The 24992-nt window shown below is 59.8% G+C and overlaps 3 protein-coding genes across 3 annotated transcripts in view; 2 read left to right on the top strand and 1 right to left on the bottom strand.

Moving 5' to 3' along the window:
* Positions 1 to 16227, top strand: part of Lama5 (laminin subunit alpha 5) — a 48076-nt gene extending 31849 nt beyond the window's left edge. The window contains 47 exon segments of the mRNA XM_005074587.4: positions 7 to 218; positions 597 to 801; positions 954 to 1098; positions 1305 to 1445; positions 1555 to 1716; positions 1922 to 2023; positions 2125 to 2208; positions 3252 to 3482; positions 4117 to 4230; positions 4340 to 4467; positions 4602 to 4682; positions 4786 to 5000; positions 5330 to 5430; positions 5627 to 5807; positions 5899 to 6048; positions 6582 to 6733; positions 6811 to 6921; positions 7136 to 7247; positions 7763 to 7933; positions 8062 to 8258; positions 8636 to 8752; positions 8909 to 9063; positions 9312 to 9453; positions 9541 to 9643; positions 9971 to 10081; positions 10791 to 10970; positions 11050 to 11198; positions 11290 to 11466; positions 11576 to 11712; positions 11797 to 11950; positions 12111 to 12244; positions 12323 to 12485; positions 12621 to 12701; positions 12703 to 12744; positions 12868 to 13016; positions 13107 to 13383; positions 13500 to 13630; positions 13737 to 13907; positions 14004 to 14121; positions 14221 to 14366; positions 14444 to 14639; positions 14758 to 14925; positions 15017 to 15170; positions 15255 to 15388; positions 15473 to 15563; positions 15646 to 15765; positions 15856 to 16227. Of these exon segments, the coding sequence (XP_005074644.1) occupies positions 7 to 218; positions 597 to 801; positions 954 to 1098; positions 1305 to 1445; positions 1555 to 1716; positions 1922 to 2023; positions 2125 to 2208; positions 3252 to 3482; positions 4117 to 4230; positions 4340 to 4467; positions 4602 to 4682; positions 4786 to 5000; positions 5330 to 5430; positions 5627 to 5807; positions 5899 to 6048; positions 6582 to 6733; positions 6811 to 6921; positions 7136 to 7247; positions 7763 to 7933; positions 8062 to 8258; positions 8636 to 8752; positions 8909 to 9063; positions 9312 to 9453; positions 9541 to 9643; positions 9971 to 10081; positions 10791 to 10970; positions 11050 to 11198; positions 11290 to 11466; positions 11576 to 11712; positions 11797 to 11950; positions 12111 to 12244; positions 12323 to 12485; positions 12621 to 12701; positions 12703 to 12744; positions 12868 to 13016; positions 13107 to 13383; positions 13500 to 13630; positions 13737 to 13907; positions 14004 to 14121; positions 14221 to 14366; positions 14444 to 14639; positions 14758 to 14925; positions 15017 to 15170; positions 15255 to 15388; positions 15473 to 15563; positions 15646 to 15765; positions 15856 to 16130 (6970 nt within the window). The 3' untranslated portion in view covers positions 16131 to 16227.
* A 96-nt stretch (positions 16228 to 16323) lies between these two features.
* On the bottom strand, positions 16324 to 21931 carry Adrm1 (ADRM1 26S proteasome ubiquitin receptor). Its single transcript, XM_040733134.1, has 10 exons — positions 21771 to 21931; positions 21191 to 21404; positions 20481 to 20597; positions 19395 to 19518; positions 19073 to 19159; positions 17587 to 17668; positions 17175 to 17407; positions 16853 to 17010; positions 16653 to 16755; positions 16324 to 16553 (listed from the first exon to the last, which is right to left on the bottom strand). Exons 2-10 carry the CDS (start codon positions 21401 to 21403, stop codon positions 16447 to 16449), a joined length of 1224 nt encoding a protein of 407 aa, XP_040589068.1. The 5' UTR covers position 21404; positions 21771 to 21931; the 3' UTR covers positions 16324 to 16446.
* LOC121134608 (translation initiation factor IF-2-like) lies at positions 21426 to 23623 on the top strand. Its single transcript, XM_040733121.1, has 3 exons — positions 21426 to 21450; positions 21497 to 22183; positions 23014 to 23623. Exons 1-3 carry the CDS (start codon positions 21426 to 21428, stop codon positions 23274 to 23276), a joined length of 975 nt encoding a protein of 324 aa, XP_040589055.1. The 3' UTR covers positions 23277 to 23623.
* Positions 23624 to 24992: the final 1369 nt, after the last annotated feature.

Genomic DNA, 24992 nt, shown 5'->3' with positions numbered 1-24992 from the left:
CTGTAGCCCCAGCAGCTCATCTCTGTTCTGCCGGAACGCCGCCACCTCCCTGTCTCTCTTCTACAATAATGGGGCCCTACCTTGTGGTTGCCACGAGGTGGGTGCCATCAGCCCCACGTGCGAGCCCTTCGGGGGCCAGTGTCCCTGCCGGGGCCACGTCATCGGCCGTGACTGCTCCCGCTGCGCCACCGGCTACTGGGGCTTCCCCCACTGCAGGCGTGAGTAACCGTGGCCGGGAGGAACATCAGGGCCGGTGTGCCGAATCCCAAGTACTCCCTGGGGGGTAGGGGGTACTACACAAGGCATGGTGATGGGGGGGTAAGAGGAGGTGTGGCGGAACCTAGGGGACCAGCCCTGCCCCTTCCTGTCTGCGCGCCTCTTCCGAGAGGTTCTAGGACGCAGCAGGTGGCCCGTAGCCCACAACAACGGGATATTCATTGATCGTTGGTGCGCAAGGAGCTATGTGAGGTGTAGAGCTACGAGGGGTAGAGCCCCGGGGTGTGGTTTCCCTAGCTTTCCCTGCCGCATCCTTAATGGGCCGCACCTGTGGGCTCGAGTGGGGGCCAAGGGGCCAGAGACGTTATCCACCCCAACAGCCTGCGACTGCGGAACCCGCTTGTGTGACGAGCTCACGGGTCAGTGCATCTGTCCGCCACGCACCGTCCCGCCCGACTGCCTGGTCTGCCAGCCGCAGAGCTTTGGTTGCCACCCCTTGGTTGGCTGTGAGGAATGTAACTGCTCAGGGCCCGGCGTCCAGGAGCTGACAGACCCCACCTGTGACATGGCCAGTGGCCAGTGCAAGTGAGTCCAGATAATTGTCTTGCGGGGATCTCCGGTCACCCAACAGCTCAGCCCTCTGCGTCCCAGAAGATGCTCCGGGGGCCTGGATCCTAGGGGCTCTGGGTGACCCAGGGCTGGAGGGGACTTACATTGCCTTTATCATCCATGTGCAGATGCAGACCCAACGTAGCTGGGCGTCGCTGTGACACCTGCGCCCCCGGCTTCTATGGCTACCCTAGCTGTCGCCCCTGCGACTGCCACGAGGCGGGCACCGTGGCTAGCGTGTGTGACCCCTTCACAGGCCAGTGCCATTGCAAGGTGAGCAGGGGGGTTATATCCGGGTCACTTTCCTCCCAGGCCCCTTTTCCTGCACCATCTGCTTCAGTCGAGATGTTGTCCTCAGCTGTCTTTCCAGGCTGGTGGAACTTCCTGGAAGCTTTTGCAGGGGGGGGGGGCGAGGTGTAAATCTATGGTGTAACCCCTCAATGCATAGCCAACCGACCTTCTTTGCCCCTTGACCTTAGGAGAATGTCCAGGGCTCAAGATGTGACCAGTGTCGCCTGGGGACCTTCTCCTTGGACACCGCTAACCCTAAGGGCTGCACCCGCTGCTTCTGTTTTGGGGCAACAGAGCGCTGTGGGAGCTCTAACCATGCCCGACACGAGGTATCCTGCCCTCGCCTGGGACTGAGAATGGGGGTCCACTAGGGGGCCCCTGAAATACAGGGCAAGGCCAGGTTTCCAATCCGTGTGACTCACGTGTGTGCTCTTGCAGTTCGTGGACATGGAGGGCTGGGTGCTGTTGAGCAGCGATCGGCAGGTGGTGCCTCACCAGCATCGGCCCGGGATGGAGCTGCTCCACGCCGACCTGCGCCTCATCGCTGACAGTTTCCCAGAGCTGTACTGGCAGGCCCCGCCCTCCTACCTGGGTGACCGGGTAAGCAGGAGCATTTGGTTTGAGGGGCTGTACTTGGAGGGCAGAAGGGTTCCGGGGTGCTGGGGGAAGCGGGTGCCAGTGAGGGCATATCCAGGGGCCCTGGGGCTGCGTTGTAAAGGGAATGCAGGAGGTGCCTGGATACTGGGGGTGCTGTAAAGAAGGGGTGTGGGAATGAGGAGGATCGCTCCCTCTGTGCTGGCTCCAGGTGTCATCCTACGGTGGGACCCTTCACTATGAGCTGCACTCGGAGACCCAGCGTGGTGACGTCTTCATTCCCTATGAGAGCCGGCCGGACGTGGTGCTGCAGGTCGTTGAGTGGGGCCGGTGGGGCGGGTGGGGCGATCTGGGATAGGTGGGCCAGCCCCCGGTTGCCAGCCCTTACCCTTGGAGTGTGTGTCTGGCTCTCAGGGCAACCAGATGAGCGTCGCCTTCATGGAGCTGGCGTACCCTCCACCTGGCCACATCCACCGGGGACAGCTACAACTGGTCGAGGTGAGCAGAGCTGGCCTGGACCCCAGTCTTGCCCGGGAAGGGGCCAAAGGTGCCGTGGTCACTGTACTGGCTGCTCTCCACAGTGGAGAACAGACCCCGTGGTAGGAGACAGTGGGCGGTGGGCTTCCTTTCTGATTACCCGTGCCGTGAGTGGTCATCTCTGGTTTTAAGACCTTGAACGTGGTGGACGAGAGGCCCTTGGGGCCCCTTGACTGTCTGGCCCACTCTGGGAGCTGCCCCACATTTGTGACTTGCCTTTTAGAAAGCTTCACTCTAGGCGTATCAAAGCTGCCTTTCCATTTGTAGCTTGATCGTTTTGAGTCTACCACATTTTATTTATTTGGAATGTGTGCGCTCACACATGCATGCCCGTGCGTGCGTGTTGCAGCGTGCACGGGGAATCAAAGGACTAACATAGAAGAGTTGGTTCTCAAGCGTTGGCGGCATGCACGCCTTTAATCCCAGCACTCGAGAGGCAGGCGGGTCTCTGAGTTCGAGGCCAGCCTGGTCTAAAGAGCGAGTTCCAGGACAGCCTCCAAAGCCACAGAGAAACCCTGTCTCAAGAAACCAAAAAAAAAAGAGTTGGTTCTTTTCACCCCCCAGGTGGGGTCCTGGGGATTGAACTCCGCCGAGGGCAGGTGACATGTTACCACTCATTGAGCTGTCTCGCTGGTTCCGTAGCTTTTTCTTTTCCTTTTTTAATATCCTTTGTTGCATAGATCCTTGAGGTATTCATGTTCATCAGGTTTTCGAGTTTGCGTCTTATTTGTGAGAATGCTTGTCTCTCTGATGTCAGAACGGACCCATCTGTTTTTTTTTTCCTCCCCCCCTAAAATCTTGAACTATTTTCTCTGCGTGTTCAGATTCTTGATTATACCTGGGGTTTGACTCTGTTGTGGGGGGCTGCTCATTGTCTTCATGGGCGGCCGCTGGCGTTCCCTACCCCCCTAGGATCTCTGCGCGCCTCTGTCCTCTAGGCGAGGGGTCCTTTCTGCACTCCTTGTGCTCTACCCCCGGCTGAGGTCCCCTCTTGGCCCCAACAGGGGAACTTCCGGCACTTGGAGACTCACAACCCAGTGTCCCGTGAAGAGCTTATGATGGTGCTGGCTGGCCTGGAGCGGCTGCAGATCCGCGCCCTCTTCTCCCAGACCTCCGCCACCGTCTCCCTGCGTAGAGTGGTACTAGAGGTAGCTAGCGAGGCCGGCAGGGGGCCTCCAGCCAGCAATGTGGAGCATTGTATGTGTCCCGCCAGCTACCGTGGGGACTCATGCCAGGTAAAGCGGTGCCCACCCACCACGGTCCTAGCCCGAGCTTGCTTCCGCCCTCCCTCCGCTCTATACCCGTCTCTGCCCACATGCGTCCTCCTCTCCGCCACCCCGCCAGCCTTCTCGCCCAGTCAGCCGCTCCGTCGTCACAGTCTGGCCCCCATCCCCACACACAGCTGCTGCCGTTACCCACCCGTTACTCACCCGGTACCCACACAAGCAACGTCCCTGATCCACCCGGATTCCCAGCTGTCACCCTCTCCTCCCTCACCCGTGTCTCCCTGCCTGTGGCTCTGGGTAGTCTAGCAAGATACCTGGGGTGGGGTGGGGAAGGGTTGTGGGGTTTAGAAAGAGGACAGCCCTGGCCTCTAGCCAGCCACACAGCCTCCTCATTCCCGTATGATGAGCCATGCCATCTACATTTGGCAGACTGTCCACAAGTCCAGAGGCCCCACAGCCAGACAGGGCCAACGGTTCTGGCATCCAACCCCTGGGCCCTGTGATCCACGGTGTGATGTCCGTGGCAGCCCCTGGTGCCGGTGCATGAGGGTCCCCGGGGACTGGTCTGTGAGCTGCTGTCTGGTCTGCCCAGCCTTGGCGCTGGCACCGCACAACCGCTGATTCCCTACCTGCCTTCCTTCAGGAATGTGCCCCTGGCTATTACAGGGACGTCAAAGGTCTCTTTCTGGGCCGATGTGTCCCCTGTCAGTGCCATGGTCATTCGGACCGCTGCCTTCCTGGCTCAGGCACCTGTGTTGTGAGTATCCTGCAGAACCTGGCCAGCCCAGGAAGACCCCAGGGCCTGTGGGTAGGGGGTGGTGTGGGGATGTGTCCGCTTTCAGCACTGACGCCCCGCCGTGCCCCAGAGCTGCCAGCACAATACAGAAGGGGACCAGTGTGAGCGCTGCAGGGCGGGCTTTGTGAGGACTGACCCCGGCGACCCTGAAGCTCCCTGCGTGAGCTGCCCTTGCCCCTTGGCAGTCCCTTCCAACAAGTAAGCAGCACCTAGTCCCTTCTGTAGTCCCGGGGATAGCAGCTGGGGGTAGGCCCAGTAGGCGAAACCCAGCACCAGGTGCCTACCCCTGATGAAGAGGCGCCAATGTGTAGCGACTGCTTGTCTCCCTGCAGCTTTGCAGATGGCTGCGTCTTGCGAAATGGCCGAACCCAGTGCCTCTGCAGACCAGGCTATGCAGGGGCCTCCTGTGAGCGGTAGGTAATTAGGCGGGGTGAATGTGTACAGACCCTAGGGCACCCTGAGTTCGGGCCACTAGACCCTGACGACCCCCCCTCTTTCCCTGTCCCCCATCCCCAGTTGTGCGCCTGGCTATTTTGGGAACCCTCTGGTGCTGGGCAGCTCTTGTCAGCCCTGTGACTGCAGTGGCAATGGAGACCCCAACATGATCTTCAGTGACTGCGACCCCCTGACAGGCGCCTGTCGCGGCTGCCTCCGTCACACCGCCGGGCCCCGTTGCGAAAGCTGTGCCCCGGGCTTCTATGGCAATGCCTTGTTGCCCGGCAACTGTACTCGTAAGCACTGGGGTGGGGTCTCGGGTGTACCCTGAGAACAGGTTATTTACCAGTGTTGCCCAGGCTTCCTACCCTGCACAGTCAGAGCCTTCCTGGTGACCAGCTTCACCGCCAAGACCCCATCCTTGCCTGGTCCCCTGTAGGGCAAGGCTGCAGGGAGGAGGCCACACAGGTCCAGCGAGGTTGTGACTACGGAATGTTGAGACCTAGACCAAACCACAGGGAAGAACTGTAGGCATGAGGGGCTAGGTTCGGAAGGACTGGGATAGGGCCAGTACAGTTAACCATAGTCGGCTCCCCCCCCACGCCCCCTCCCCCTGTTCCTTCAGGGTGTGACTGTTCCCCGTGTGGGACAGAGACCTGTGATCCCCAGAGCGGACGCTGCCTGTGCAAGGCAGGAGTGACTGGACTGCGTTGTGACCGCTGTTTGGTAAGGCTGGGAGTAGGCCCGAGGATGGGGCAGGCTACAGGGAGGGGGACCGGGCTTGTGGAGGTAGACCGAGGGAGAGGCCTGCTCTGTGGAGGAATGGACGACAGGGAGGTTTGGCCGCCGGACCTCTGAGGGTCCCGAGATACAGCCTGCTTCCAGGGCTGGGCAGGCTTATTGACCTCGGGGTGTGTTACAGGAAGGACACTTCGGCTTTGAGCAATGCCAGGGCTGTCACCCTTGTGCCTGCGGGCCAGCTGCCAAGGGCTCCGAGTGTCACCCCCAGAGCGGTCAGTGCCTCTGCCAGCCGGGGACCGCAGGACCCCAGTGCCTCGAGTGTGCCCCCGGCTACTGGGGGCTCCCGGAGAAGGGCTGCAGGCGTGAGTGCAGGAGCGTGGCGGGCAGGTGGGGTGCGGAGGCAGGCATCCTGGGGCAGCCATAGCTACATCTGCCTACCCCCTCTTGCTGCAGGCTGCCAGTGCCCGCAAGGCCACTGTGACCCCCGCACAGGCCGCTGCACCTGTCCCCCGGGGCTCAGTGGCGAGCGCTGTGACACCTGCAGCCAGCAGCACCAGGTGCCTGTGCCAGGCGGGCCCGGGGGCCATGGCATACACTGTGAAGGTACGCCCGGTATTCCTTCCCTGCATTAAGTGACCCCTGCACCCCGGAGGGACCCCGGCTGTCTGTCTCCACTCCCTGAGGTCTTATCGCAGCTCCGTGCTAACCCGGGGTACCCACTCTCTTACTCCTAAGTTGGGGATGTAGCTGGGAAGCTGGCCACTGCCCCGCCCTGTCAGCAGAACCTCACTGCCCAGGATTTTCCCCCAAAAGAGTGCTCCATAACCTCGGGTCGGCTTCCTCCTGGCCAGATGAGGGTCTTCACTTGACCCTGGGATGCCCTCGCTGACCCCTGTGACTTTAACACAACCAGCACGGCTCAGTCTCTTATGCCAACCTCTTGTACTTCCCTGACCCTGATCCTGCGCTGACTCTGTTTTCCTGATCAGTCCTTGCCCTGGCCCAGTCACTCTGGTGCCCGTAACCCTGGTGCTGGCCTCTTAACACTGACCTCATGGTGCTGACCCGTTCTTCAGTTGGTCCTGCAATCCCTGGCTGGCCCCCTACCCTCAGTGTCTCCTCTCCCCTGCCCGCAGTGTGTGACCACTGTGTGGTCCTGCTTCTGGATGACCTCGAGCAAGCAGGTGCCCTCCTTCCCACCATCCGAGAGCAGCTGCGGGGCATCAATGCTAGTTCCACGGCCTGGGCCAGGCTGCACAGTCTGAATGCCTCCATCGCTGACCTGAAGGTATTTCCTTGCCCACCTGCCGTTCCTGCCTCCTGCAGCTGGCCGTGCACGTGGTACTTACTTCTTGCCCCTAACAGAGTAAGCTCCGGAGCCCGCTAGGACCCCGCTACCAGACAACACAGCAGCTGCAGACTCTAGAGCAGCAGAGCGCAAGCCTTCAACAGGACGTCGAGCAGCTGGGCAGTCAGGCAAGACCTGTGAACCCCACCCCCGTGTCCTCCCGCGGTGCCTTTCCTCAGGAAGCCGTCACCGGGACCCCCCCAGTCCTTGACACCAAACCCACCTCCCCCATCCCCGTTCTCTTAATCATTTTCCCCCATCCCCGGGGCCAGCCTTTTCACCCTACTCATGCCCCAGCTATGTACTCACAAGCACCACAGCTGAAGGAAACTGTACCCACAGGCCATAGGTGCCCAAGAACGGGCGGGCCAGCTGACGGACAACACGGAGGCCACCCTGGGCCGGGCACAGACGTTGCTGGAGACTGTGCGTGCTGTGGACCGTGCCCTGAGGGGTAGGGTTGGCTGATACATGCGTCCTACTATAGGGTGGGCTGCTTGTGGCGGGGGAGGTGGGGGTCGCAGGACCTCCTGGATGTCTCCCCTTGAGCTGGCTGGGTCCTACGTGTTTATCCTCTGGGCAAGTAGCTGGTTGGCCAGGGTCTGTTGGTTCCTTTACTGTTGGACTGACCCTCACCCAGCTATCCTGGGGAATACTTGCAAACTTCCTTACTGGCAAACAGTCCAACAACTGGGAAGGAACTGGGACTCCCAGGCTTATGACAGGATCTGGCACAGACAAAGGGTTGAACTTTTTTGCTTAGGAAAGGCCAGGGGGTGGGCTGAGCCAGCGTGTCAGGAGTGTGCAGGAGGGAACGCGCATAGGAGATAGAGGCAGAGAGCGGTGTCCTCTAAAAGCCACCAGTGGGCTGGCTATGTGCCGGTGGCCTGCCGAAATGCCCTGGGCGGGCCTCGGGCAGTGGATGCGTGGAGGCCACCCCCGGGCCCTGATGATCCTCTCCCTCTGTAGAGCTGGCATCTCTCATGGGCCAAGCGTCTCCAGGCGATGCCTCTGCGCCGTCTGGTGAGCAGCTGCGCCGGGCACTGGCGGAAGTGGAGCGGCTACTCGGGGACCTGCGGGCTCGTGACCTGGGGGCCCAGCGGGAAGTGGCAGAGGCCGAACTGGCAGAAGCCCAGAGGCGTGAGTGGGGCTTGTTAGCTAGGCGGGGCTGTTCAGGGTGCCGCAGGCTAGGCGGTGGGCACTGGGGTTCGTGAAGGGGGGCATCTGGGTGCCAGCGTGACCACTCTTCCCGCTCTGGTGTTGGCCAGTAATGGCCCATGTGCAGGGGCAGATGACCAACTTCTGGGAGGAGAATCAGTCGTTGGCCGCACACGTTCGAGACCAGCTGGCCCAGTATGAGGCTGGCCTCATGGACCTCCGTGAGGCCCTGAACTACGCGGTTAATACTACCCGCGAGGCTGATGAACTCAACAGCCGCAACCAGGAAAGGCTGAAAGAAGCCCTGGTAGGTTTGCCCCCTGTCCCTGCCTCCTCCCCGCTCCCCGCTCCCCTCCTCTCCATGTCCCAGCCTTCTGTCCACTCTCTTCCCATCCCCCGCTCCCTGCCTCTGCCCTCTCTCCTTTGTCCTTGTCACCTATCTCCCATGTCCCCCTAACCTGTCCTCTGTCCCCCCTGCTCTCTGCCTTCCTGTCTCCCTTTCCCTCTGCTCTTTCCCCTACCCTACTCTTGCCCTCTCCCCTCCTCATTGCCCTCTTCCCCTTTCCTTGCTCGCAGCTCTCCCCTCCCCTCCCTCCCACTCTCCCCTCCCCTTCCTTCCTACCCTATGATGCGCAGGGCCCCGTTACATCCTTTATTCCCACTCTCCCAAATGTTTGTCCCAAGCAATGGAAACAGGAGCTGCTCCGGGACAATGCCACCATAAAGGCTACTCTTCGGGCTGCCAGCCTCACCTTGGGCCGCGTTTCTGAGCTCCTGCGGGGCATGGACCGGGCTAAGGAGGTAAATGACAGTCTCACTCATTCCTGGCCAGTTCCTCCAACACGTCTGGTTGCTGCCCGCTTAGAGACGTCCTGGAGTCACTTGCGTGCAGAGCAGCATCTGGTCCCGGGGTCCCGAATTAGGAGGGTAATACAGCCCATCCCCCCACCTTATCAGGACCTAGAGCACTTGGCGGCCAGTCTGGATGGAGCCTGGACACCCTTGCTGAAGAAGATGCAGGCCTTCTCCCCCGCCAGCAGCAAGGTGGACTTGGTGGAGGCTGCCGAGGCCCACGCTCAGCGGCTGCATCAGTTGGCGATCAACCTGTCTGGGTGTGTGGCATCCCCCTAGGGTGCAGCCTGGGTGCCGGTGGGTGACTGGTCTGGGAGTGTTCCTGGAGGGAGAAGCCGTTATTCCAGAAGCGTCCGGGTTTTCCATAGCCTCTTGGGAAGCTTGGGGCCCAAATTTGGGTAGAAGAGGGCAGGTCTGAAGGGGCTAGACACGGATTGTAGCCTGCCCAAGCTGTGATCTCCAGCGGCTGCGTCCCCATATCCCATGATCCTCCTCCCCCGTCCTGCAGCATCATCCTGGGCATCAATCAGGACCGCTTCATTCAGAGGGCCGTGGAAGCCTCCAATGCCTACAGCAGCATCCTGCAGGCCGTTCAGGCTGCCGAGGACGCCGCGGGCCAGGCACTGCAGCAGGCCAGCCGCACGTGGGAGGTGAGACCCTGGCCCGCAGCCCCCAGCGGTGTGAGCGGCCCCCAGCGGTGTGAGCGGCCCCTGTAAATAGCTCCTGATCTTCTGCAGACGGTGGTGCAGCGGGGCCTAGCAGCCCGAGCCCAACAGATGTTAGCCAACAGCAGTGCCCTGGAGGAGACCATTCTTGGGCACAGGGAGAGGCTGGGCCGTGGTGAGTACTTGGATCCTTGGTGGTGGGGGTGTGTAGGGGGGGTGGAATGCACTGACCTCTAGAAGATGTCCTTGTAGCTTTGGAATGGTTCTAATGTGGTTCGAGGTGAGAATCAATAGACACTGGGCATGCCTGCCCTATGTGACTTCTGCCGGCTGGTTCTACTCTAGGGACAGGGGTGGTGGTGATGTCTGCCTGTCTCAGTGGTATGCCGACGGACCACAGCCAGAGAAGGACGGAGTTCAAGGCCCCCTGTCTTTGTTCTCTGTCCGTCCGTGGGCCAGGAGGGTTGGGTGGAACTCCTTGTCACTGAGGCTGCCTCTACAGCTCACGGCCGCCTGCAAGCAGCAGGGACCCAGCTGCATGACGTCCGGGCCAAGAAGGACCAGCTGGCCGCCCGGATCCGGGAGGCACAAGCCATGCTGGCCATGGACACAGGTTTGTGGCTTATCCCTGGCCCCGTTGCTCCTTTGTGCCCCGTAGTACCTTGTGAAATCAGACACATTCACAATGGTGGCTGGTGAGTCACTGCTGTGGTCAAGTGTGTCTGAGGAGGCTCCTGTGCTAAGGTGCGTCCTGGGGGGTCGTACCTCTGACCTGAGATACAGGTCACCAATACCGTGGCTCCAGGCACTTGGCACAGATAAGCAGGCCGTAAGAGTGCTGGGCTGGTTGGGCTTGGGAGAGAGCGCGCAGGGCGAGCAGCAGTGGCGAGGTGCTGGCGGATGCCGGAGCGTGCCCGGCAGAGCCTGTTGGCTCGGAAGAAGGGCATTCCTAGAAAAGATCGTGTGACCGTGGAGGTCAGAGTGGGCTTCATACGGCTGCCTCTCCAAGAGGAATTGGACAGAGCTGAGAACAGCATGGTCCGACCTAGTTGTTTAGGTTTCCCTGTGGCGACCAAAACGTCCCAGGCACACCTGGGTACAAACCTCAGAAGCTGGGCAAGACTTGGGAATTGATGGTGGTCCTTGGTTGGGAGGGGTGTGCAGGACCAAGAAAGGGGCCTGGGTAGAATTTCAAATGCACTGAGTTGCAGGTGTGGAGCTTACGCTGTTCAAGGGGCAGGCATCTAGGGTGGCCATCCTAGGTGGGGCCTAGGAACATGACGTTGGCCGCTGCTGGGCATGGTGGCCTCCATCTGCCGCAGGTGAGACCAGCGAGAAGATCGCTCATGCCAAGGCCGTGGCTGCCGAAGCCCAGGACACGGCCACCCGTGTGCAGCTGCAACTTGAAAGCATGCAGAAGAATGTGGAGCGATGGCAGAGCCAGCTGGGGGGCCTGCGAGGGCAGGACCTGGGCCAGGTGGAACGTGATGCAAGCACTTCAGGTGAGCCTGTGGCCCCTTGTCCTCCTGGGGGCCGAGGTACCGAAGACAAGGCTCTCAGCTCAGCTCACGTTTCCTGCAGTGTCCACCCTGGAGAAGACACTGCCGCAGCTGCTGGCCAAACTGAGCCGTCTGGAGAACCGTGGGGTGCATAATGCCAGCCTGGCCCTGTCTGCCAACATTGGTCGTGTGCGCAAGCTCATTGCCCAAGCCCGGGGTGCCGCCAACAAGGTGGGGTGGCGTCTGTCACCTTAGGGCCGTATGTAGGAACGTGGGGGGGCCTAGGAGGCTGAGGAGTAAACTCCGACGTGCTCCCCTCCAGGTCAAGGTGTCTATGAAGTTCAACGGGCGTTCCGGGGTGCAGCTGCGTGCCCCACGGGACCTCTCCGACCTCGCTGCCTACACCGCCCTCAAGTTCTACCTGCAGAGCCCAGTGCCCACGCCTGCACCAGGCGAGAACACTGGGGACCGCTTTGTTCTGTACATGGGCAGCCGCCAGGTACCAACCAAGGAGGAAGGGTTGGGGGGACGGGTCCCAGTGGGCTGCAAGTTAGAAATGGGCGATGTTTGGTCCCCACCCTAACGGCATCTTCTGGCCACCACCGCAGGCCACTGGGGACTACATGGGCGTGTCTCTGCGTAATCAGAAGGTACACTGGGTGTACAGGCTAGGGAAGGCCGGTCACACCACGGTCAGCATTGACGAGAACATTGGGGAGCAGTTTGCAGCCATCAGCATTGACAGGTACAGATAACTTGGAAGACAGGGTAGAGACACTGGTGGGTGAAGGCCCCCTGTCTGTCTCTCAACCCTCACCTCTGCTCTTAGAACCCTCCAGTTTGGCCACATGTCTGTCACGGTGGAGAAGCCGACGGTTCAGGAGATCAAGGGGGACACGGTGGCCCCTGGGTTGGAGGGGCTGCTCAGCCTACAGCCTGAGGACTTCGTCTTCTATGTGGGAGGATACCCCAGCAACTTCACGGTGAGCCTGGCTCAGCCTCGGGGTAGTCCTGGAGCGTGCTTGACAGCCCCTGTCTGTCCTGACCCGGGAGACGGTTTAGTCCATCTTCTTCCTGCAGTCGTGAGTGTACCCCTGGCCTCTAGGAAGTAGGAAGTTGTCCCTGACTGCATTTTACCCACAGCCTCCTGAACCTCTCCGATTCCCTGGCTACCTGGGCTGCATTGAGATGGACACACTGAATGAGGAGGTGGTCAGTCTCTACAATTTTGAGCAGATCTTCAAGCTGGACACTGCGGTGGATAAGCCGTGTGCTCGGTAGGTAAGGCCCGGCACCAACCCCCCATCTCTAACTTGTAGTCCCCCCTTCGCTGACCCGAAATGTCTAACGTGCAGCTCCAAGGCCACTGGTGACCCATGGCTCACAGACGGCTCCTACCTGGATGGCAGCGGCTTTGCCCGCATCAGCTTTGAAAAGCAGTTCAGCAACACAAAGCGCTTTGACCAGGAGCTGCGGCTTGTGTCCTACAATGGGATCATCTTCTTCCTCAAGCAAGAGGCATGGCTGGCCCTGTGCCCGCCCCCCCCCCCGCCCCACCCCATCCCGCCCCACACACCTCCCCTTTCTGGCTCTGCCCTGCTCTAACCCTTCCTAATGCGCCTGAGCTGACCTTGCTCTGGCCTGTCCCTGCAGAGCCAATTCCTGTGCCTGGCAGTGCAGGAAGGCATCCTCGTGCTCCTTTATGACTTTGGCGCAGGCCTGAAGAGGGCCACCCCCCCTGCAGCCCCAACAGCCCTTGACGGCAGCCAGCAAGGCCGTAAGTAAGGTGGGGGGAGGAGCTGGGGGCTGGGGGAGTTGGGGAGGAGCTGGGGATGGGGATGGGGATGGGATGGCCAGCAGGGACTCGGCTCTCCTGAAGCCTGCTACCCACTCCCTGCAGATCCAGGTGTTCCTGCTGGCCGGCAGCCGCAAACGCGTGCTGGTGCGCGTGGAGAGGGCCACCGTGTTCAGTGTGGAGCAGGACAACACGCTGGAGATGGCTGACGCCTACTACCTAGGGGGGGTGCCACCTGAGCAGCTGCCCCCAAGGTGAGCGTGGGCCCTGGGGCATGCGGGGGGGGGGGGGGGTCCCAGTGCCAGCAGGGCAGCTGCTCAATATCTGACGGGTAACCCTTGCAGCCTACAGCAGCTCTTCCCCTCCGGAGGCTCTGTCCGTGGCTGCATCAAAGGCATCAAGGCTCTGGGCAAGTATGTGGACCTCAAGCGATTGAACACCACGGGTGTCAGCTTTGGCTGCACCGCTGACCTGCTGGTGGAACGTGCCATGACTTTCCACGGCCATGGCTTCCTGCCCCTGGCACTCCCCGACGCGGTGCCCATCACTGGCGGCGGCTACTCTGGCTTTGGCTTCCGCGGCACCCAGGAGGACAGCCTGCTCTACTATCGAACCTCCCCGGTGAGCTGATGGTGGCCATGTGCTTTGTGCTGCGGCCACGGTCTGGGCCTGTGGGGGGTTAGACGGGGTGAGTCTGGACTCCTGGCCCTGCCTGCTGACCTTGCCCCTGTCCCTAGGATGGGCCATGCCAGGTATCCCTGAAGCGGGGCCGTTTGACACTCCAGTTTATGGGAACAGCGGTGGAAACTCAAAGGGTTTTTGCCGACGGTGCCCCCCACTATGTTGCCCTGTACACCAATGGCACACGGTAAGCCCTGCCCTGGGCAGAGAGAGGAGTGCCGGCATGCTCCACGGGGGGGCGGGGTCTGGGTGAGGCTGGCCAGGGATGGGACATCCTGCCTTCTCCTCCCCAGGGTACAGCTGTTTGTGGATGACCAGCTACAACCGGTAGAGGCCCCCCAGGAACCGCCCCCCATGGTCCAGCCACAGCCTCCGCAGCCCCCGCAACTTCTCCTGGGAGGCCTGCCTAAGTCTGGCACCTCCCACAACTTCAGTGGCTGCATCAGCAATGTTTTTGTGAAGCGGTAACCTGGTTGGTCGGTGTAGGGATGAGGTCCCAGCCAACCCCCCCCCATCCCAGTTACTGATGGGTACCCACCTGTCCCCTGTCCCCCCCACAGACTCCGGGGGCCACAGCGTGTGTTTGACCTACAGCAGAACACGGGCAGTGTCAACGTTAGCGTGGGCTGCACACCAGCCCAACTCATCCAGACCCCAAGGGCCGCCGTGGCTCAGAAGGTAGGGTATATTCAAGGTGGGGTGTGGCGGGGCAGCAGGGCTGGGAGGCTGGCTAACCAGAACCCTGGCTCCTGCACTGTGGTCTAATCTGCGCCTCAGGTCTCCCGCCGCAGTCGCCAACCCGAACAGGACCTTGCCTGCACACCACCCTGGCTCCAAGGGACTATTCAGGATGCATACCAGTTTGGGGGACCCCTGCCTAGTTACCTGCAGTTTGTGGGGGTCTCCCCATCCCGCAGGAACAGGTAAGGTTGGCCAGGCCAGGCCTGGGTGGGATTGGAGGTGCTGTGCTGTCCGGGCCGACACCACGTTTGCCTTCCAGGCTCCACCTCTCCATGCTCGTCCGCCCACATGACGCTTCCCAGGGCCTCTTGCTCGCCGCCGCCCCACTGTCCAGTCAAGGTCCTTCGCTGGTACTCTTTCTGAGCCATGGACACTTTGTTGCACAGACGGAAGGCCCTGGGCCCAGGCTCCAGGTCCAGAGTCACCAGCAGTCAGGAGCTGACCAGTGGCACAGGGTGAGTTTCAGGACAAAGGGTGTGGGGTGCCAGGGCACAGGGAAAAAATACTCTCTCAAGGCTGCATTCCTCCCAGGGTGCTGGGGGTGATGCTGACCGGGTTACTTCCCACACCCAGGTGTCTGTGCGCTGGGGAACGCAGCAGATCCAGCTCGTGGTGGACGGCAGCCAGACATGGAGCCAGAAGGCACCCCGCCACCGAGGCCACAGGGCAGAGGGCCCACAGTCCCACACCCTCTTTGTGGGAGGTCTCCCTCCTGACAGCAGTTACGGCTCCAGGCTCCCTGTGAGAACCAGTTTGCTCCCATCCCTGACCTTGGCGCCTGGGTGTCCACCCTCAGTAGTCCCAGCCTGACGCCAGCCGTGTGCTCCTACAGGTGTCCGTGGGGTTCAGTGGCTGCGTGAAGAATCTGCAGCTGGATAAGCAGCCCCTGAGGACCCCAGCGCGAATGGTGGGGGTCACACCCTGTGTCTCGGGCCCCCTGGAGGACGGCCTGTTCTTCCCAGGCAGTGAGGGAATTGTCACATTAGGTATGTGAGGCAAGGGGGGGTTCTGTGGGTACAGGGGCTCTCAGCAAGGGCCTGGACCTCTCCTATCACCGCCCCTCCCCACAGAGCTCTCCAGGGCCAAACTGCCCTATGTAAGCCTGGAGCTGGAGGTACGGCCCTTGGCAGCTGCTGGCCTCATCTTCCACCTGGGCCGGGGCCAGGCCGCCCCCTATGTTCAGCTGCAGATGTTGACAGAACAGGTGAGCAGGGCTGTGATGCTGGCTGAGTGACGTCTTCAGCACGGTGGCCTCTGGTGGACAGAGCCTAACTGTCCTTCACCCCAGGTACTGCTGCGGGCAAACGATGGGGCAGGAGAGTTCTCCACGTGGGTGACCTACCCCAGGCTTTGTGATGGACAGTGGCACCGAGTGGCAGGTGAGGGGAACCTTTTCCTCTTCTGTAGAGCAGGGTGGGTTCTGCAGGTTGGCTGGCTAGGGGACACAAATGTTCTCCACAGTGATCAAGGGTCGGAACACGCTCCGGCTGGAGGTGGACACGCAGAGCAACCACACCACAGGCACTTCACCAGTGACCCTGGCTGCTACTCCAGCGCCTCTGCACCTTGGGGGCCTGCCCAGTAAGTATGGACTGCTCTGTGGGAACTGGGGTACCCTCACCCTACAAAAGGGCAGAGGTCAGTCATCCTCTCCGACTCCTCTATCTTCAGAGACAACTGCTCAGCCAGAGCCCCCAGCCTATCGAGGATGCATGAGGAAACTGGTGGTCAACGGGGACCCTGTCACTGTGACGACTTCTGCACGAGTCCAGGGGGCAGTAGGGGCGAGCGGCTGTCCCTCTGGACCTCTAGCCCCAGCTGACTCTGCAGCCCTCCCCAAGCCCATGCGGCAGAGAAAGGCACTGACCCGGAGGCTTCGGCAGGCCCGCCCCATACCCTCCCCCTACTTCAGTGTCGAGGGTCCCCAGACACTGGTGTTTGCCTAGGTTTTTCTATGAATAACAAGTCATTTCTGGTTTGAGCGGTTTTTATACTTTGTACTGAGATGCATAAAATCACTCGTTGGACCCTTTGAAACTAAAAGCGTCTTGTTTCACTTGTGTTGGTTCACACAGCAATGGCTGAGCTATGCAGAGCCCAGTGTGGCAGCTCAGGCAGGTAACAAGGCCGAGACCAGAGTTGGCAGGTACAAGAAAGGACTTTATTAGTGGGGGCGGGGCAGGAGAGGGTACAAGGAATCACAATCGCCACTACAGAATCACACAACTATGAATTCCACCTCGGGGAAGGAGAGCGAATAATTTAATCTAGACTCATATCCTCCTCTTCGTCTTTCTTGTCTTTTGTGTCGCCCTCCTTCGGCTCCGATTTGGCATTATTCTGCATGGCTTTGGCAAATGCTTCCACATCTGAAATGGCCACAGCAGAGCTACTACCCAAGCAGACGGCCCCCAGCACTCCACACAACAGAGGGCTAATGCTGGCCAGGGCTGAGGGTCAGTACTCACCACCTTTGTTGGCGGCCTCCACGGCCTCTGCAGGAAGGCCGAACTGGCACATGAGGGGGCCGAGCTGTCCCGAGGCCAAGGCTGCACTGAACATACCCAGGGCCTGCAACAAAGCATGCATGCATGCAGGGCTGGGTGCCTAGGACAGCGGCCCCACCACGCTCCAGGTACAGAGTGTACAGAGCGTGCCATGGACATACCTGCTGGAACTGCGGTGAGGTCAACGTGTTCTGGATCTCATCTGCAGTCTGGGGCAGAGATTCCCCAGAGGGCAGGTAGGGCAACAAGCGCTCCTGAACGTCTGCATTAGCGAGGATGGGAGCCATGATCTCTGGTGTCAGAACGCTGGCCAGATCCACTAGGGCGCAAACAATGTGGCCATCAGTGGCCTGATGCCAGCCCAGGCAGGGCAAGGTGAGCAAGTGTGGCTCGACACCACGGGTACACCCAGGCTCCATTCAGAAAGCCTCGGAGTGCACTGGCCCCAAGCAGACTTCACCCTGAGCGCCTGCAGTTCCTTACCTTGCTGGCTGCCTCCTGGCCCTGCCGGCACATTCATAGTGGCCAGAATGTTCTGGAGGTCACTCAGCTGGATGGGCTGGGTCGGGCTGGCTGCTGTGCTGGTTCCATTACCTGAGCTGGGTGCGGGACTTGGACTGGTTGTCGAGGCAGCTGCTGGGGCAGAAGGGGCTGGGGTGGCGCGAGCGGAAGAGGTGGTGGAGGACGGGGTGACGGCTGCCGACTGGCTCCGGGAGCTGGGGAAGTGAGCGAGGGCTGGAGCAGCTAGGCCCACTACTCCACGGGTCCAGAGAACCACCCCCCCCACCCCCGTACAAGCTCAACCCCGCCTTCTAAGTGAGGTCTTCAAAAGAGAATACAATGGCTGATGGTGGTGCCTGGTACCCAAGTCAGACACTGGGGGCTTGGGGCTCACCTGGATGAAGAGCTGCTTGCCGGAGGCCCGCTGCTCCCCAGCAAGCTGGCCAGGCCTGGTCCAGTGAGGGCTCCAAGCCCACCTAGAGGAGCAAAGAAATGTGTGCTAAACACCCCAAGCCCACCTGAGAAGGCAATGTCCTCTGAACTCTAAAACCTGTCCTGCTGAGCCAGGTCCACTCTACCCCCATTCGTGCTCAAGAACAGGACTTCTAAGTGTCTAGAGCATTGGCTGTAGCTCAATGTGATTATCCTTGGTCTGTCCCAGATGAACTATATACACACAGGTATCCAACCAGGTCCCTCCTGCCCACCCAGCTTGTACCCAGCAGCAAGCACCATGACACAAGGAACACGTAGACACAGACATGTCGGGAATATTATTTTCAGGTGTGTGACTTTTGTTTCTGCTGCATTTGTTTAACTCTGTGAAGCTGTGTTAGTGTTACTGCGCCTGGTGGTCCTGATTAAGACCTGAACTGCCAATATGGAGTTCAGGGTGGGTGGGGCAGGCAGGCAGAGAGGATGGAGGAGCAAAGAGCAGGGAGAGCAGGATGCCAGGGGCCAGCCAGCAAGCCACGGAGTAAGAAGGAAAGTAAAAGCCCACAGGGAGAGTGCACAAGGGTTAACTTAGAATAAGAAAAGCTGGCTAGAAACAAGCTAAGGCTGGACATTCATAACAAAGAATAAGCCTCCCTGTGTGAGCTGGGTGGCAGACCCCCCAAAAAGCCAAGAGGGAAAAAAATCTTACAATGTAGTGGTGCCCAAGGTGGGTCTAGCTTTTTTTTTAATGTTTATTTATTATGTATACAGTTTCTGTCTATGTAACCCTGCAGGTCAGAAGAGGCACCAGATCTCATTATTGATGGTTGTGAGCCACCATGTGGTTGCTGGGAATTGAACTCAGGACCTCTGGAAGAGCAGTCAGTGCTCTCAACCACTGAGCCATCTCTCCAGCCCCGTGGGTCTAGTTTTTTAACTGTTGTCTTTTAAGCTGGTCTTATTCAACAACCGTCACTCTGCTGAGGTCTCAAGAACCAAACTGAAGCCTGAGGGAATTCTGTTCAAAGTTACTAAGAAAACTTACTTAAATGTCTGTCCCACTAAAGAACTCAGGATTCAAAGGTCGAGGTAGAATCTGCTTCCCAGAGAGGCTGAAGAGCAAGCAGCTCACTCGCCTACCTCACCTCATGTCTCCCGAGCTGCCCTCCTGCTTTCCCTCACCCCTCCTTATAAACCCTCCTCCACCTGGCTACAACTTCCTGTCGGCTAGTTGCTGACCCAGCCTCCTGATGGCAGCCTCAAACACATCTCAGCATCATTAAGCAAGTGTTCCAGAGCATGAACAAAAGTAACACACCTTGAAATAATATTCTACCATGCAGACATGGCTGGGAACCCAGTAAGAGGAGCTGGGGGGAAACCCTGTGTCTGTAAGCAAACGCTGCAGAGACAGCTTGTGGGAGAGCTGGGGCAGCGAGGATTACCCAGTCCTCCGAGGCCGGCCGGTCCGATGAGCTGCATGAGCTGGCTGTGACTCATGTTCCCCAACAGGCTCTGCAGTCCACCCTCACCTGGAGAACAGAGTCAGATGTGGGCCTGCAGTACCCACGGCCAGGCACTACCCATGGCAGACTACGGCAGATGCCTGCCTGGCCTTGGGCCCCGGAAGGAGGCGGCAAGGGCCAGATGAATTCTGCCCAGTAAAGACGGAGTGGAGAAAGAACCAGAACTTAATTACGCCGGGCTGCCTTGCACTCCGTCTACCACCCCCCGAAGCACCCTACCCCACAAGGGCCAGGTCATTACCGCCCAGCGCCGAGAGCTCGTGGCCACCACTCCCACTTGCTCCCAGTGCTCCAGGCATGGGGGGGTTGTTCAGACACTCGTTGACTTTCCGGCAATGCTCTTCATCTTGGTCAGTCTTGGGCTCCTGCCAGAGAGGATAAGCAGAGAGCCAAGGCTGAGCAGTCTGCACCAGGAGCTGGCTTATGCCTACTGGCTTCCCGGCACACCACAAAGCCAGGCATCCTGATCCAGCTCACACAGTGACTCCAAACGCAGTTACCTGCAAATGTCACAGCACAGCCTGGGCCCTTAAGAGACACTGAATAACGGCAGCAGCAGGTATGGGCCCCAAAGCCACCGAGAAGCCTAGAGTACCTTAGGAGATAACCGAGCAGCCCTCATCTCAACACTGCCTGAAGGACAGCTGGCCCCCAAACTTGTAGCAAAGGGGCAAGCATTTACTAGGAAGCATTTACGGTGACTGGGGCCAGACTGTGGAGGAATGCTCCGCAGTGAACAACCCCTTCTGTCCTCACTGTGACCAGATCCCAGGCTGAGAGGCCTTCCTGGCACTCTGGAGACACACAGCTGCCGCTCCTGTGGACAGGATGACAGTGGTGGCGGCGGCGGTGGCTGTCCACACTGAAAATGCGTATTTCACCCCTGAACGTACCCCAGTGCTAGCCCCTGACCCTTAGACTGTGCCCTTACACCCAACAAAGAGCCCATGTCCCATACACCATGGCAACACCGCATAAACAGCATGAGACACGCCGATGTCAGTGGCCTCCAACAGGGCGGAGTGCGGCGAACCCCCGTCCTACACGCCCCCAAAAGGATCTCCAAAAGCAAGACACAGGGGAGCTTGGGGGGAGGGGTGTGTGTGTGCGCTCTACTGCTGAGAGAACACCTAAACGAAGACCTGAAGCTTGTGCAGGGCTCTGGTGGTCACCAGCCACTCGCATAGGCGGGGACGCAGCTCTGCCGGGCCTCACCCCGCCCCCCCCCAGCCCCCACACAAGCCAGCACCTTCTGGTGTGGAGAAAAGTGATCTCAAAGCGCACCACAGGGAAACACACACACAGAGTGGGCCGCTCTCCTGCACACCTGCATCCAAAAGAAGAGGCGCTTGGACCCTGCCTTGAACTTGAGCACGTAGACCCTCCCGCTGGGGCACTGAGGCACCCGCTTGAACTCACAGTCATCGGGAAAGATGATCAGGTCCTGGTGACACAAGGGGGGACAGTCAGTCAGCCGCTGCACACCCCGCCAAGGTTTACACGCCCCCCCACCCCCGCCCCGAGGGAAACCTGCTGGACCCGAGTCTAACAGGGTTGGGGTCCACAAGGCTCAGGCTCGCAGAGAGAGCCCAGGTGGAGCAGGACCCCACGGTGGGGTGGAGCGGCCGTGGGGTCCTGACGACTTTCTAAACAGCAGCGACCGTGCTCCAAGAGGCAGAAGGTCAACCAAGTGTAACAAAGAACAGTGTAGCCTCTGACGGACAAAGAGCCCCGTAAGGACAGTGGCCTCTTCCAGGAGCTCAGAACTACCCGCAGCTGCGGCGAAGGTCAGATCTGCCCCACACCCCTCCACAGCGCTGTGAGTTTACAGGCCGGGCTGGAGCCCACCCTGCCGTCCTGTCTCTGCTAAGATCTTCCGAGCCACGGTCACCACCGGGGTGCACGGCTTCACAGGGCGGCTGGAGCCGTCTGCCAGCCAACCTTGGGGACCACACCGACCTGGCGCAGGGGGAAGAGAGGCCAGCGGCTCCCCACCCTCCCCCTCTTGCCCAGAGCTCTGGCTGCACTGGGACTCACATCCTCCACGGTCCCGGAGGTCCTGTCTTTCCAGCAGAAGTGGATGAGGGAGTCGTCCGTCTGCTGGATGTACACGAGCCCTTTCCGTTTATCTGGGGTGACCGTAGTCCCCTTCAATGACATTTTCCCTGCCCGGAACTCCACCAAATACTTGGTGGAGGATCCCCGAGAGCCGGGCACCAGGCTTGGGAACAGAGCGCCTGAAGTCGTCATCCTGAAGAAAAAAAATAATAAAATGAAAAGCACGGCCGGCCGGGCCCGTCGCGCGGCGTCGCGTGCGCAGGGTCGCACCCAAACGCTGGCCAGGCCCCGGGGCTGCCCGGGAGCAGGAGCGCGCCGGGCGAAGCAAGGGGCGTCAGGGCGGTGTGCGCGGGACCGAGCGCAGCCCCGCCGGCTCCCCGCTCCCGCGACGTCACTGCCCGCCCGCCCGCCCGCCCGCGCGAGCGGAGCCTCGCCGCGTACGGCCCGGCGCGTCCGGGGCACCGGCGTCCGGCCCAGACTGCCCCGTCCCCGCCCTCCCGCCGCCCGGCCGAGCCCGGACCCGCGCGCTGCTCCCATCTCGCCGCCGCTGGGCCCCTACCTGGCTGTGCTCAACACTCGGCCTCAGGGGCGCCGTCCGGGCTCGCTCTTCCTCCTCGGCGCCTGCCGAGCGCTCGCCGGAAGCCCGCGCTCGGCCCGCCCCGCCCCGCCGCCGAGTGAGTTCCGTCAGCCGCGCGGCCGGCCCTGGCCCGGCCCCGATTGGCCCCAGCCGCCGTCCATCGCGGCCGGCCCGCCTCCGCGCCGGGAGGCCCGTTTCCGGCGGAAGCGCGGGCCAGAGCGGCCTCTTATTGTTGCTGTGTCATAGGGGAGCGGCGGCGGCCCCTGGCGGCGGCGCCGGCAATAGCGGGAGGGGGGCCGAGCCTCGGCCGACATGCGGAAAGGGTCCCCCCCCACCGCCGCTGGGCGGCGCTGCGGGGTCGAGGCCGGGACCCGGCTGGTGGGCGCCGGTGGACGGTACGCAGGGGGCGGGTGTCCGCGGCGGCTGCCCACTCGGCTCTGAATGGAGCCCGCTCTCCACGCTCGCAGGAAGGCAGCCCGCTTGACTGGCGTTGCCCGGAGAGCGAGGTCACGTGGTGGGACAGGTGGGAGGGAAGCCTCGTGCACGCGAGGCGACTGTCAGCTTCGTGTCACTTGGTGCTAATTTGACATATCTTATACAGCCGAGTGCAAGAGGCTGCTCGCCCGGGGAAGGTACCGTGGGGGTTGCTCGGCGGGGCTTGCCAGAGCGAGCTCTGCGCCAGGCACCCGGGGTCCTCGGTCCCTGTATGTAGCCAGCCGGATGGAGGGGCAGCTGCCTCCCATCAGGGCGGAGGTGCCTGTGACCCGCAGAGCCCAAGAGCCCTCACTTTTTTCTGTCTAACGCACGGCTTTTTTGTTTTATTTTTCGTTCGTTTTGTATTGCTTTGGAGGCTGTCCTGGAACTCGCTCTGTAGACCAGGCTGGCCCCGAACTCACAGAGATCCGCCTGCCTCTGCTTCCCGAGTGCTGGGATTAAAGGCGTGCGCCACCACCGCCCCCGGCTCCTCGTTGACACTTTTGAGGAAGGGAGCAGAAGTTGCTAACTTGGTAGGCCCCAGGCCCACCCTCCCTGCTCTCTCCCCAGGGTTGAGCAGTGCTGAGTCTTTGGCTTCCAACACACCATGTTTCGCAGTTTACCATCTGTGTATGTGGGAAACGTGTGTGTGTGTGTGGGGGGGGGTCTTTAGCTTCTTCTGGAAGATGGGAAGGTGAAAAGTACTTTTTTTCCCCTTCCACTCAACAATACTTGTTGGACGCCGACACAGCTGTGTTCCCGGCCAGCCTGAGCCAGAGGAAGACCTGCCACAGCGGCTCTCTCATCTTAACTCCTGTCTGCCATTATGATGCGTCTGTCATCTTTCTGCTGGTGCCTGCCCTGTGGAGGTCTAAGCGCGGCTCTCAGTATCTGGGTCTCCCTCCCCCCGGACGCCCTGTGAGCAAACTTGGGCTGTCAGGCTTGCCTAGCAAACAGTTTTACCTGCGGAGTCATCTCACTGGCCCAGTTTCCATCTTTTTTTTTTTTTTTTAACTACACAAGAAAGAAAACCTTTCAATTTAGCCAGGTGTTCATGCCCGTAATCCCAGCCCTCAAAAGGCTGAGGCAGGAAAGCTGCCAAGTGTTCAAGGCCAACTTAAAAGATTTAACTGGTGCTGGAGAAATGGTTTCTGTGGTTTAGAGCGCTGGCTGCTCTTCCAGAGGCCCTGGGTTCCATTTCTAGGGCCCACGGCGGCAGCTCCCAGCTGTGTGTTACCCCAGTTCCATGGGCTCTGATGCCCTCTTCTGGCCTCTGTGGGTGCCAGGTTTACACGTTTTACAGACATGAATGCAGGCAAAATACACATAAAATTTTCAAATGTTTTTAATTAAAAGATGTAATTGGGGGCATTGGTGGCGCACGCCTTTAATCCCAGCACTCGGGAGGCAGAGGCAGGTGGATCTCTGTGAGTTCGAGGACAGCCTGGACTACCAAGTGAGTTCCAGGACAGCCTCCAAAGCCACAGAGAAACCCTGTCTCGAAAAACCAAAAAAAAAAAAAAAAAAAAAAAAAAGATGTAATTGGGGCTGGAGAGATGGCTGTTCTTCCAGAGGTCCTGAGTTCAATTCCCAGCAACCACATGGTGGCTCACAACCATCTATAATTAGATCTGGTGCCCTCTTCTGGCCTAGAGGCATACATGCAGGCAGAACACTGTATACTTATTAATAATAAATAAATAAGATTTAAAAAAAGATGTAATTGATTTGGAGGGGCAACTTTGGAAATATAGCTGCCATTTCATTAAGATGTTCATAAATTGAAGGTTTGATTTTTGTTTGTTGCCGTGCTAGGGATCCAACCCAGGGCCCATGCATTTCTGGCAAGCACGTCACCACTGAGTCACACTTCCGGTTCTAGTTTGTAGTTTTTAATCTTACATCCTTATTTGCAAGGACATATAGATGAAAACTCAGCTTTGAGGACAGGGACTAAGAAAAAGCAATGGCATGGCAGTCCCAAGGGATGGGGATCTTTAGTACCAGGAATGCAAACTGGGGAGCTGACTTTGGCAGGTGTGGCCTCCCCCCCATATTGTTTTATTAACAGACAGCTCTTCAGAATAATTTCAGGCTCATCAGAGACCCGAGGTTAAAAAAAAAAAGCACAGACGGTTCACGCCACCCTGCCCCCCCCATACGGACCTCTAGGCTGCGCCTTCCGGGAGGTGGGTCTGTTGGAACCAGTAAACTTTCCTCCCACAACTCACGATCCCACAGGTCGACGGCGCACACACACCCGGCAGGCCATACTACGCACCTCCAATGAGCGGGTCTCAGTTTCTAACAGAAAGTCAAGGTCACAGCAGAGGGTCTCAGGTCACAGGTGGGGCTGTGTCTCCAGTGGGGACAAATGTTGTGTGTCTTACACAGTGTGAGACGCCAGGGCAAGCTAGAGGCGTATGGCAGGACACCTCTTCACCTCACGAGGGCTTAGCCCCATGCCTCCTCATCTCTTACAGGCCCCGCCTAGCCATGCTATCACATGGGTCCTGTTGCTAAGCCATACCAACGATGTACCCCAGACTGGACTCCAGATCTTCATCTTTGTAAGCTTCCCAGACGTCTCCTGGAAGTCCCCCTGGGTATCCCACTGTGCCTGGCACGTTCCCTAATATACAGTGTTCTGTCTGCATGTATGCCTCTAGGCCAGAAGAGGGCATCATATCCTATTACAGAGGGTTGTGAGCCACCATGTGGTTGCTGGGA

This window comes from Mesocricetus auratus, unplaced genomic scaffold (genome assembly GCF_017639785.1).
Source record: "Mesocricetus auratus isolate SY011 unplaced genomic scaffold, BCM_Maur_2.0 Super-Scaffold_100028, whole genome shotgun sequence".
Taxonomy (NCBI): Eukaryota; Metazoa; Chordata; class Mammalia; order Rodentia; family Cricetidae; genus Mesocricetus; species Mesocricetus auratus.
The sequence above is the reverse complement of the archived record's forward strand: the minus strand, read 5'-3'. Positions and strand labels throughout refer to the sequence as shown.